This window comes from Bos grunniens, chromosome 3 (genome assembly GCF_055505025.1).
Source record: "Bos grunniens cultivar Pamir isolate PY7600 chromosome 3, Bosgru_T2T1.0, whole genome shotgun sequence".
In the NCBI taxonomy this organism is placed as follows: Eukaryota; Metazoa; Chordata; class Mammalia; order Artiodactyla; family Bovidae; genus Bos; species Bos grunniens.
Window position 1 is genome coordinate 24896526 of NC_141167.1, and position 13346 is coordinate 24909871.

At 36.1% G+C, this 13346-nt stretch overlaps 1 protein-coding gene across 10 annotated transcripts in view; it reads right to left on the reverse strand.

The window, feature by feature from the left end:
- The window catches only part of LOC147375312 (BEN domain-containing protein 5), a 1469512-nt gene that overhangs the window by 1227800 nt on the left and 228366 nt on the right, over positions 1–13346 (reverse strand). For all 10 annotated transcript variants that reach the window (XM_086387400.1, XM_086387368.1, XM_086387358.1 and 7 more), the window contains one exon: positions 2795–2919. In XM_086387400.1, the coding sequence (XP_086243526.1) occupies positions 2795–2919 (125 nt within the window). The remainder of the gene's footprint in view (positions 1–2794; positions 2920–13346) is intronic.

Consider the following 13346-nt stretch of genomic DNA (forward strand, 5'->3'; position numbering starts at 1 on the left):
CTTATACATGTGGCTAAGGCCTCCTGCTATGATTTATACTCTCAAGACTTAGTAACATAGACTTTGAAAAAAGCACTTTGAGAATTATTGATTGTCTTGCTGGAGTAAGAGGGACCATCCTAGGGACAGGTGAAGCCCTGTAGATAAAATGTATGTTTCCCTAAAGTGATTGCAGGGAAGGAATATTATCCTTACTGTAAAAAACTGAAAAAGGAATTATCTCATGAGTATGTAAGTAAAACAAGAAACCAAGCAAAGAACTAAAGTTTGTCGTAGAGCAATAATCTGTGTGAGGTTTATTTCCCCTCTTGTCCTAAACAGCTGAGATAATTCATAGTTAGCCAACAATGTTCAGAGTTCTCCCATGTATATAATTCCTTCTAGTTACCCCTAAATTTCAGTAAACATAACATACACCGAGTCCTATGTCAGTGGTGTTGTAGAAAATTAAAAGAAATGGTAGCAAAGTGAAGTGGCTGTTCATGAACCCCTCTTCTGCTGAAGTCAGCATGCCAGGAAGAGCACTGTGTCAGACAAGTGAGATACCTAAATTTCAAACACTGACCATTACCTACCTAACATATGACTCAAGTTGCAGTTGAAATAAACAGAGAGAAGTAAGCAACCAGGTGAAAGAGTAAGTAGATTAGATTGACTTAGGATGGGAAATTAAACTCAGTCTTTCAAATATGCTAGAAAAAAAAGAACCCTGAAGAAAGAAGGCAGATATTAGATTACAGGGCTATGTTTTCACCGGCTTAAAACAATCCTATCATATGTACACAAAGCTTGTGCAGAATCTTCCAAAATTAGTTGTCTCAATATAACAATAACAACTGATTTCTCAGGGTTAGATTTTTATCAAAGTTTGTTAAAAGCATATATCTTTAGTTCTATTTTCATCAATATTTTTATTCAAAACAATTTTGAACAGGATTGTAAAACATATACTCTTATGTTACAAAATGTACATGAAGAAATTGTGGTTAAAGATAGATTCATATTATTTAGGTTGGTGCAAAGTAATTGTGGTTTCAGACTATGAATTTTAAATCATTATAACAAGGCTCAATCACAGCTTTATTAGTAAAAATAGAAACCATTATAATCAACACATTTTTGCCAATGAGAAATAAGTTTGTTTATTCCTGTAGCATAAAAATCCATGCTTTAGGATTCGATAAACTCTTGAAAGGCATTGTCTACCTCCAGCTGTTTGTGTAAGCCTTTTCCCTGCAAAAAGCTGTCAAGATGCTTGAAGAAGTGGTAGTCCATTGGCTAGAGGTCAAGTGAATATGGTGGATGAGGCAAAACTTTGTAGACTAACTCAACTTTTCAAGCATTGGTTGTGCAACGTGCAATTGGATGTTTTCATGGAAAAGAATTGGGCTCTTTCTGTTGACCAATGCTGGCTGCAGGCATTGCAGTTTTCAGTGTATCTCATTGATTTGCTGAACATATTTCTCAGATGCAATGGCTTCACCTGGATTCAGAAAGCTGTAGTGGATCAGATGGGCAGCAGACCACCAAACAGTGACCATGACTTTTTTTGGTGCAAGTTTGGCTTTAGGAAGTGCTTTGGAGCCTCTTCTTGGTCCAGTCACTGAGATGGTCATCACTGGTTGTCGTATAAAATCCACTTGTCATTGCAGGACACAATCTAAGCAAGAAATAGTTGGTTGCATAGAATAAAAGGAGACAACAGTTCAAAATGATGATTCTTTTTTTTTTTTTTTTTTTTTGATTGGCAGTCAGCTCATGGGTACCCACCTACTGAGATTTTTCATCTTTCCAATTTGCTTCAAATGCTGAATGACCATAGAATGGTCCACATTGAGTTCTTTGGCAACTTCTCGGGTTGGTGGTTGTCAACTTCCAATGGCCAGCCACTGTGCTCATATCTTCAAGGCTCTTGTCTTCTTTGCAGAATTTCTTGGACCACCACTGCACCATACATTCGTTAGCAATTCCTAGAGCAAATGCGTTCTTGATGTTGCAAATAGTCTCCGCTGCTTGATGACCATTTTGAGCTTGAATAAGAAAATTACTCAACTTTGCTTTTTGCCTAATATCATTTCCTTAGTCTAAAATAAATATAAAATAAACAGCAAGTAATAAGTCATTAGCAAAAAGACAAAGTGAGAAATGTGCATTCAAATAACCACTTTTATTTAAGAATGTATTCCAATATAAAAAGGCAAAGTTCAACAATGCAAAACCACGAATACTTCTGCACCAACCTAAATACTATCAGAATAATAGAAAAGTTAGTATACAAAAACACAAGTAAAAAAGTTTTCCAGAGTCATTAACGTGGGCTATAAAATTGACTCTGAGTTGTGCAATAGCCAAACAAAGTGAAAAGCAGGATGGATTACAAGAATCATATTGCTTTTAAGATATAAACACCTTGTTATATAGGTGAAGAAAATCTTTTTGTAAAATGAGTCCTGTGGAGAAAAGATATACAGAACAGCACCGTATAATAATCAAGTCACTTCCAGTGGTTCCTTATAGGCTTCCCCCATGGAAGCCTAACACATCATGCTAAAGCTTCAATCACTAAAGAACACTGTGTGTTCTTACGTAATCTGCTTGTATTTTTAATAACCACCAGATAACAAAAGCCAGTATATTATACCTGTTATTCTATACTTCTTGAAATAAAATATCATTACTGCACACATAAAAGAATATATTTCTAATATAGTCATTATTTTTATATTCCTAAAATAAAACAAAAGCATAATCTTCTTACCAAAACCACACTGAAGGGATCCACTATTTCTCTCACCTGTGATTCTTTCACATTTTCAACAGTAAAGTTGAACCAGACTCGGAAGCGAGGATTACAGGTGTCTGGCCTAATAAATAAATCATACTCAAACTCAGAGACCTGGTCCACTCGTCCAAGGTTACCTGTTAATAAAAATTAAGAGAACTGGGTATTAATATAAGTTCATGAAGCTCGATGGAACATACATTTAAATATTATGAGCTCTGACAATGACATCTGTCATCATTTGGTACTTATAGGTTCATCATTCAGAATCCATTAGGCTGCCACCAACTCTTAAAGTAGTCCAGGATAAGAGGAGGTTTTCAACTAGTCTAGGCTGTGGAAATAGCAACTCTTTCTGTCATTATAACCTAGAAGATTAATCTGTGCTACAAGTGTCTTTGACAGACTGGTTGGTACACTATATACAGCAAGTGGCAAGCACCCTTAAAACAAGCAAAAACCACAACCAAACTTCAGTTTCCTGGTTAGAAAAAAGAAATTATAACACCCTGTGTCTTTTGTATTAAACTTTATGGCATACAAGTTATCTCTAATATATTTTATTTTATTTAATTCTCACAACACAGCTATGCAATTTGTACTGTATTTTGTACATTTTCAAACTTTTATCAGAACATGTTAAGAGAATATACAAGCAGAGTAAGGGTTAAACAAAAATTAGAAGTAGTTTCTACATAAAAATAATAACGGTAAAATCACAAACAACCATAAAATTAATTTCCCTTTCCTCCACCAACAAAAACAGGCATATCAAAAGTGTAAAAACTTAAGTGTGACTCCAATTCTTTGTCTCTCCTCTCTCCACCTAATATTCTAATGAGTAGTAAGTTACCCAAAATTTTAACACTGGGATGGGATAAAAAATAAAAGCAAAGAGTCTGGTGAATTCCCAAACTAGTTAATAAACCAGAAAAAGAAGAGTAAACACAACTACAGAAAGCAACAAAGCAATTGATTGAGAAGTCAGTATGGTCTGCATTTGAGAGCACAGCAATATCCTACTTTAACAGTAAGGTCTTACTAAATAGCACAAAGAATTATATTCAATATCCTGGGATAATCTATAACGGAAAAAAAATTTTTTTAAAAAAGAATGTGTGTGTGTGTGTGTGTGTGTGTGTGTGTGTGTGTGACTAGGTCACTTTGCTGTACAGAAGAAATTAACACAACATTATAAGTCAACTATATACTTGTTAATTTTTTTTTAAACCCATAAGTCATCACAAAAAAATGAGCTCTAGTCTTTCTCCAAAAGAACACTCAGAATTAAACTTTATATGCACCAAAGTTCTAAATTATTTCTAAATCACTAGTTCTATTGACAGGTCACTTCTTTTTCTGAGCACCAGTTGTAGTAGACAGAGTACTAGCCTAGGAATCAGCAGACCTGAATTCTAGCTCAATTGACCCACTGTGCAATAATGGGTAAATTACCTACCCTCTCAAGGTCTCATTTGCAAAATGAGAATATTGAGTTACCTAACTTCTAAAGTTCCTTTCAGCTGTAACATTATTTGGCTGCCTGATTCTAAGATTGATCTAAATGATCCAAGATAAGCCTTCCTTCAAAACCAAATCAATTAACCTTAGGGTGATTTTGTCTGCTCTCATTAAAATATGGCCTGAGAACCAGACGACTCCTCCTTCCAGAACCAGGATGATCAGACACCTTGAGTTAAGTAGACACATTGCCAGGGTCCAGCCCCAGTGGATCCAGGGAAATTCGAAGGGGAGATGGCTTCGGCAATCAGGATATGATAGCTTTAATTAAATATTAATTAGAGATATAAAGATTAATAGAATAAGGATAGCTCAGTAGGAAAATTCAGTGGAGAAAAGAGGCTGAATAACTTGGTTTACGTGGAAAGCTAATAAAATTCCAAGGCAAGGAATTTACGTCACCCATGTAGGCCACAGGTGTCCTCCTGTCCTCCCGAAGGAGAGGAGACACTAAGGCCTCCCCAGTCAGATCTTAGAAGCCCAGGCATAATTAGTAGGCTTGACAAGCCTCCACATTCCAGATGGGGATTCAGCCAGAAGGTGAGAGAAAGAACGACGTGGGGAGACCAGTCTTTCGAGGAACTGATCCCATTTTTTATTTTTCCAGGGTCTGTTTTTATACACTGAGATGTTATACAAAAGTCACACAGGGTCAGCAGTCCTGACTTTTATTAAAGTCAGGTGCTTCATACAAATGTATACAGAGGCCTTAGGGGTGTTACATCATCTTCTGGCCAGGGGGCCTGCTGACAATTTATGACCCTCTCCTTGTGACAGTTGTCAGTCAACCAGAACACTTATTTCTCTAAGGGTGATTATTCTTAAAACAGACGCCACCTTCTGAAGGTAAGGGTGCAGTAGGTTTTAATTAAGGAAAGAATTTGCTTAGCCTAAGGTCTAACGTGATTAATATCAAAGGTTAATACTTATTTCTTCTATATATATATATTAATGTGTATAAGGGCAGGGGATGTGGAGACTTAGCAGTAAACATTGGCTCAACAAATGAAAAACCCTTCACCAATACAATTTCTAATCAGCCTACTATACTATACTAATAGTTTTCTAACTTCTCTAAAGAACCTGTTTTTAGAAGGTTTAAAGCATCTCGTGCCTCTCACAGTTGGGAGGCTGTGAGCAATCACATGTGGCCGGACAAGCCTGTCAGGCAGGCTAGAGAACCTTCAGAGGAGTTTGTAGATTGAAACACTCCTGCCCAGGAATTATTATTAACTGGAGCTGTAAGTTAACTCCTTCTCTGAAAGAGGTGGTGGGGGACAGCCCCCCATAAAGTCAGAGGTGTAGGTGAGAGAACAAAGCAGTAAAGTAGGCAGACTCTGGTTTGGTGGGTAGATGCTCGAGAATTTCCAGGGGGACTCCTGAGGCTCCATCCCACCTTTGCGTATGTCCAGCCTCCTTCCTCATGACCTTTGACACAGGCGGAGGTCCTCACGCTGGCTCCTGGCAACACGTTATTTTTTTAAATGCATTGATGGGAAAATACAAACAAGAGCTAATTAAAACCAAAAGCTTTTACTTTTTCTAGCTTCATTGTCTTCAGAATTTCCAAGGAGATTCATCAATGGAATTGGTTCTTTCAAATATTATCATTCAAAAATATTTACTAAGGCTTCTTTTGTAGAAGAAGGAACATTTATTATATGAGAGCACTGAACTTAAAATCAGAAGATTTAAACTCAAGTTTTATCTCTGTCACTTACTAAGTGACCTTGGAAAATTAACCCATCTGTGTACAACCTCTGCTTATTCAACTATAAAGTAGGATTCATAATAATAGAAACATGAATATTTATCTCCAGGCTAATTAATCTGAACATTAATTTTAACTAATACATAACTGATATTAACATGAATTTTCAACAGAAAATTAACATTTTCTGAGCATTTCTACATGTCACATACTATCCCAAATGCTTGGTATATTGATATATTTAATTCTTACAACAACCCCCAACTGGTAGGACCTCATTTTACATATGAAAAAAAGAATGGGACAAATATATAAAATAACTTAGCCAAAGTCATTATACCATGTAAGCAAGTATGAGTCAGAACTGGGATTTGAATTCAAACAATATGTCTCTAGTCACTAGACAATCAGTTCAGTTCAGTTCAGTTCAGTCACTCAGTTGTGTCTAACTCTTTGCAACCCCATGAACCGCAGAACGCCAGGCCTCCCTGTCCATCACCAACTCCCAGAGTCCACCCAAACCCATGTCCATTGAGTCGGTGATACCATCGAACCATCTCATCCTCTGTCATCCCCTTCTCCTCCTGCCCTCAATTTTTCCCAGCATCAGGGTCTTTTCCAATGAGTCAGCTCTTCACATCAGGTGGACAAAGTATCAGAGTTTCAGCTTCAACATCAGTCCTTCCAATGAACACCCAGGACTGATCTCCTTTAGGATGGACTGGTTGGATCTCCTTGCAGTCCAAGGGACTTTCAAGAGTCTTCTCCAACACAACAGTTCAAAAGCATCAATTCTTCTGTGCTCAGCTTTCTTTATAGTCCAAATCTCACATCTATACCTGACCACTGGGAAAACCATAGCCTTGACTAGATGGACCTTTGTTGGCAAAGTAATGTCTCTGGTTTTTAAAATGCTGTCTAGGTTGGTCATAACTTTCCTTCCAAGGAGCAAGCGTCTTTTAATTTCATGGCTGCAATCACCATCTACAGTGATTTTGGAGCCCAGACAATAACTTTTACTAAAAAAACCTGGTTGAAAGAATAGGAAGATAATACACCTTGAAAGTACAGCATAAGTTATAATTCTTAATAGAAAATTACACAACACAAAGTGAAAAAGCTATTTTTGACCTCCAAAAGTTCATGGTTGAAAAAGTAAACATTAACGTGCAATTTCAACATTAAAGGAAAACAAGAATTTTATTTTGTTTTTAATTCTGGAGCACTATAAATGGATTTTGATTAATAATAACATCTTAAAATCATTGCTATATATTGTATCTAAAAATAAAAAAAATATGTATTAAAGCCTACAGTTCCAAAATTATTTCAGATCCTTTATATTATTATAGCCTCACCATGACCCCATAATGAGTAAGCTGAGATTCAGGAATCTTTAGTGCTTGCTTAAGTTCATTCTTTAAAGCACCAGGGGAAGTCCCCAAAACAAAGACTTCACGTTACACTGTACTGCTCTTTGGAATGGGCCTTCCTGATGGCTCAGCAGGTAAAGAATCTACCTGCAATGCAGAAGACACAGGAGACTTGGGTTCATTCCCTGGAAATGGCAACCCAGTCCAGTATTCTTGCCTGAAAAATTCCATGGACAGAAGAGCCTGGTGGGCTACAGTCCAAAGGGTCTCAAAGAGTCATATACGACTGAGCGACTGAGCAGCAGCAGCACCTCTTTGGAATATACCATAGCTACAGTCAATTCGTTTATTGACTGATTCAGTCACTTATTCATTCAAAAAGGGCTACAGTATGTGCTATAAAATAGAACAGAAAGTAAGTCCAACAGGTGCGGCCTTTGCTTTTACTAAGTTTGAAAGTGAAGTTGCTCAGTCGTGTCGGACTCTTTGCGACCCCATGGACTGTAGCCTACAAGATTCTTCCATCCATGGAATTTTCCAGGCAAAAGTACTGTTTACAGTCCCGAATAATAATAAGCATCTGGTATTTGGTCTTCTGTAACTCTATTGGCCTTCTTCACCTCTCCTATGAGGAGTATTCTCTCTGTGTGTTTGCAGGAAAAAAACAAAGTTTTTCTCATATTACCAGTAATATTTCAACAAAGTGCCAATGTATGACATTCTGATTCTGAACACAGAAATTTGAAATAAGCTGATTATGCCTTTATGTCATCTGGTTCCCTCCACCTATATGAAAGGAGAGAAGAAAACAAATAGGAATCTAAAATATAGGACAAACACACACACGCACACACACAAAGTAGATTTTAAACACTGACATGTCAATAGTCATGTTAAATATAAATGGGCTAAATATTATAAATAGACTCAAAAATTATTCTGGATAAAAATAACAACATATGTAGCAGTGGGATTGCTGGGTCTTATGGTGGTTTTATTCCTAGTTTTTTAAGGAATCTCCACACTGTCTTCCATAGTGGCTGTATCAATTTACATTCCCACCAACAGTTAGTGCAAGAGGGTTCCCTTTTCTCCACACCCTCTTCAGCATTTAATGTTTGCGGCTTTTTGATGATGGTCATTCTGACCAGTGAGATGATATTTCATTGTAGTTTTGATTTTCATTTCTCTAATAATGAGTTATGTCGAGCATCGTTTCATGTGTTTATTAGCCATCTGCATATCTTCTTTGGAGAAATGTCTGTTTAGGTCGTTTTACCAATTTTGATTGGGTTGTTTGTTTTTTCTGGTATTGACTTGATGACATGCTTGTATATTTTGGAAATTAATCCTTTTTCAGTTGTCTCATTAAATTAAAAATACATAAAAAAACATAAATTTCCTGATACCAAGAAAAAATAAAAATGCATATAGCTTATAAAGAAATTTTTCATATTTAAGAACAAAGAAAGACTGAAAATAAATGGTCCTTTCAACTATCATCATCCAAAAATATTTACTGAGCCCTAAGTTGTAGAGAATACAATACTTATTTTTTCAATGAATTATTAATTTTATAACAGGAAAGACACTATCAAAAAGAAAGCTAATGTAGCTATATTTATCTCAGACTAGGTAGACTTCAAATCAAGAAACTCACTAGAAATGAACAGAGACATTTCATGATGCAGAAAAGGTAATTGCATCAAATTGATAAAATTGATAAATTGATAAAAATACCAAAAAATATACATCTAATAATAGATCTTCAAAATACATAAGTAAACTTGGACAAAATAAAACATGGAGACAACTTTAGAAATACAGTGAGAAATGTGAACACACCAATTCCACAAACCAAGAAAATATTCAGAAAGGATTTAGGCAATTTGAAAATGTGACTTAAAAGTATTTCTAGTCCTAATTACGGAATACTTTTCATTTATACACCTACAGAATATATATCCTTTTCAAAAGCCCACGGTACATTTACAAAATTAATCATACACTGGTCCATAAACGAAGTCTCAGCAAATTTCAAAGGAATCTGTATTATACTGCCTATGTTCCCCTATCATAGTGATAGTATTTTAAACTAAATCATAATCAATATATGTTAAGCAAAATTTGTTTGACGTAGCTAAATCATTTCTAAGATGGAAATATAAATGTACACATACATATGGATTGATTTTTATTAATTTATACATAATATAAAATGTATTATGAAAATCAGTTATCTAAGCTTCTATTATTTGTTGTTGCTGTTCAGTCGCTAAGTCATGTATGCTTCTTTGCAATCACACAGACGGCAGCAGGCCAGCCTCCCCTGTCCTTTACTATCTCCCAGAGATTGCTAAAATTCATGTCCATTGAGCCAGTGATGCTATTTAACCATCTCATCCTCCATCGCTCCATTCTCCCTCTGCCTTTAATCTTTCCCAACACCAGGGTCTTTTCCAGTAAGTTGGTACTTCGCATCAGGTGGTCAAAGTACTGGAACTTCAGCTTCAGCATCAGTCCCTCCAATGAATGTTCAGGGTTAAATTCCTTTAGGATTGACTGGCTCAATCTCCTTGCTGTCCAAGAGATGCTCAAGAGTCTTCCCCAGTACCACAATTTAAAAGCATCAATTCTTTGATGCTCAGCCTTCTCATGGTCCAGCTCTTACATCTGTACATGACTACTGGAAAAATCATGGCTTTAAGTATATGGACTTTTGCTGGCAAAAGTCCTGGGCCTTAGGAAGCATCGCTACAAACAAAGCTAGTGGAGGTGATGGAATTCCAGTTGAGCTATTTCAAATCCTGAAAGATGATGCTGTGAAAGTGCTGCACTCAATATGCCAGCAAATTTAGAAAACTCAGCAGTGGCCACAGGACTGGAAAAGGTCAGTTTTCATTCCAATCCCAAACAAAGGCAATGCCAAAGAATGCTCAAACTACCACACAATTGCACTCATCTCATACACTAGTAAAGTAATGCTCAAAATTCTCCAAGCCAGGCTTCAGCAATATGTGAACCCCGAACTTGCTGATGTTCAAGCTAGTTTTAGAAAAGGCAGAGGAACCAGAGATCAAATTGCCAACATCTGCTGGATCATGGAAAAAGCAAGAGAGTTCCAGAAAAACATCTATTTCTGCTTTCTTGATTATGCCAAAGCCTTTGACTGTATGGATCACAATAAACTGTGGAAAATTCTGAAAGAGATGGGAATACCAGACCACCTGACCTACCTCTTGAGAAATCTGTATGCAGGTCAAGAAGCAACAGTTAGAACTGGACATGGAACAACAGACTGGTTCCAAATAGGAAAAGGAGTACGTCAAGGCTATATATTGTCACCCTATTTATTTAATTTATGCAGAGTACATCATGAGAAACGCTGGGCTGGAAGAAGCACAAGCTGGAATCAAGATTGCCAGGAGAAATATCAATAACCTCGGATATGCAGATGACACCACCCTTATGGCAGAAAGTGAAGAGGAACTAAAAAGCCTCTTGATGAAAGTGAAAGAGGAGAGTGAAAAATTTGGCTTAAAGCTGAACATTCAGAAAACTAAGATCATGGCATCTGGTCCCATCACTTCATAGCAAATAGATGGGAAAACAGTGGAAACACTGTCAGACTTTATTTTGGGGGGCTCCAAAATCACTGCAGATGTTGACTGCAGCCATGAAATTAAAAGACACTTACTCCTTGGAAGAAAAGTTATGACCAACTTAGATAGCATATTCAAAAGCAGAGACAACAAAGGTCCGTCTAGTCAAGGCTATGGTTTTTCCAGTGGTCATGTATGGATGTGAGAGTTGGACTGTGAAGAAAGCTGAGTGCCAAGTAATTAATGCTTTGGAATTGTGGTGTTGGAGAAAACTCTGAGAGTCCCTTGGACTGCAAGGAAATCCAACCAGTCCATTCTAAAGGAGATCAGTCCCGGGTGTTCTTTGGAAGGACTGATGCTAAAGCTGAAACTCCAATACTTTGTCCACCTGATGAGAAGAGCCAACTCATTGGAAAATACTCTGATGTTGGGAGGGATTGGGGCAGGAGGAGAAGGGGACGACAGAGGATGAGACGGCTGGATGGCATCACCGACTCAATGGACATGAGTTTGGGTGAACTCCGGGAGTTGGTGATGAACAGGGAGGCCTGGCGTGCTCCAATTCATGGGGTCGCAAAGAGTTGGAGACGACTCAGCAACTGAACTGAACTGAACTGATAAATCAACTAAGTATACAGAACTTTCCTTTCAACAGTAAAATATACATTTTCCTCAAGTTTACCGGAATATTCTTCAGAAAAGACTACAACACAGAGTATAAAACAAGTCTTAAAAAATTTAACACGAAGGAAATCATGCACAGTAATCTCTCCAAACAAAACGGAAGGAAATTACTAATCAGTAACAAAAGGAAATTTAAGGAATTCAAAAACATTTAGAAATGACACAACAAATTCATAAATAACAGAGGGTCAATTAAGAAATCAGAAAGAAAGTTACAAAATATCTTAGCATGAATAAAAACAAAGCTACTATCTATCAGAATCTGTGGATGCATAGAAAGCAGTACTTATACAGAAATATGTAGCTGCATATGCTTACATTTTAAAAAAAGAAAGATCTTAAAGCAATAACCTAATCTGCCAACATTTCACCTTTTGAAGCTTAAAAATAATGTGAACTAAAGGCAAAATAAAGGAAATAATAAAGGATGGACACAAATGAAACAGATAATTGAAAAAAATTGAGAAAAGCAATGAAACAAAAAATTATTCTTTTAAGCGATCAATAAAATAGACAAACTTTTATCTATACTGACTAAGAAAGAAAGAGGACACTAAATTTGTAAAATCAGTAGTAGGAGGATATACTATGACCAATTGCAGGCTAACGAATTAGATAACCAAGATGATATAAGGAAAGTTCTAGGAAGACACAAAACTGACTAAAAGAAGAAATACTAAAAGAAGAAATATCTATAGACCTAAACAAAAGTACTGATTTAATAATCAAAAACTTCACATCAGGAAAAACCCAAGTGTCTTCACTGATGAATTTATAGAACTTTTCAAGGAAAATTAACACCATCCTTAACAAACTATTGTCCCAAAACGAAGAAGCAAAAACACTTCCCAAACTCATTCCTGGGGTTGTTTGTCTTGATACTACAAAGACATCACATGAAACCTAGACGTCAATAACAGTAATGAATACTGACCCCCAAATCCTCAATGAAATACTAGCAAGCCAAATCCAGTATTTTATGAAAATGACTGAACATCACAATAAGTGGGACTTATACTGGAAATTCAGTGTTGGTTCAACATATGAAAATCAAATAATGTAATAAACAAGATTACTAGAAGAAACGACAAAAACACATGATCATCTCAACAGACACAGAAAAAGAACTTCACAGAGTTTTATACTTTCCATGATAAAAAGCACTGGAAGACAAATGAACATAAAGGAATTTTTTTTAAATCTCACAGCTAATTAGCATACTTAATGGTTCAAGGCTGAACATTTTCCCCCTATGATCTGGGGTATGATAAGTATGTTTGCTCTTGCAATTTCTATTTAACATTGTAGTTAATATTCTAGCAAGGGTAAGTAGGCAAGAAAAAGAAACAAAAGGATTCATACTGAAAAAGCAGAAATAAAATTATATTTATTTGCTAATGATACGATCTTTTATAGAAAAAATCCTAAGGAATATACAGGCAAAAAACGAAGACTAAGTTAAAAAAAATATTTCATCAAGGTTGCAGGATACATATCATATAAAAATCAACTGGATCTCTATACAGAAGCAATGAATAAGTTCAAAACGAGATTCAAAAATAATGTCAAGATAATATCAGAGAAAATTAAATACTTGGATTAATTTAACAAAAAGCATAAGTAAACAAAGAATGTAAGGTTATTTTAACATTTGAAAAATCAGGCAATGTACT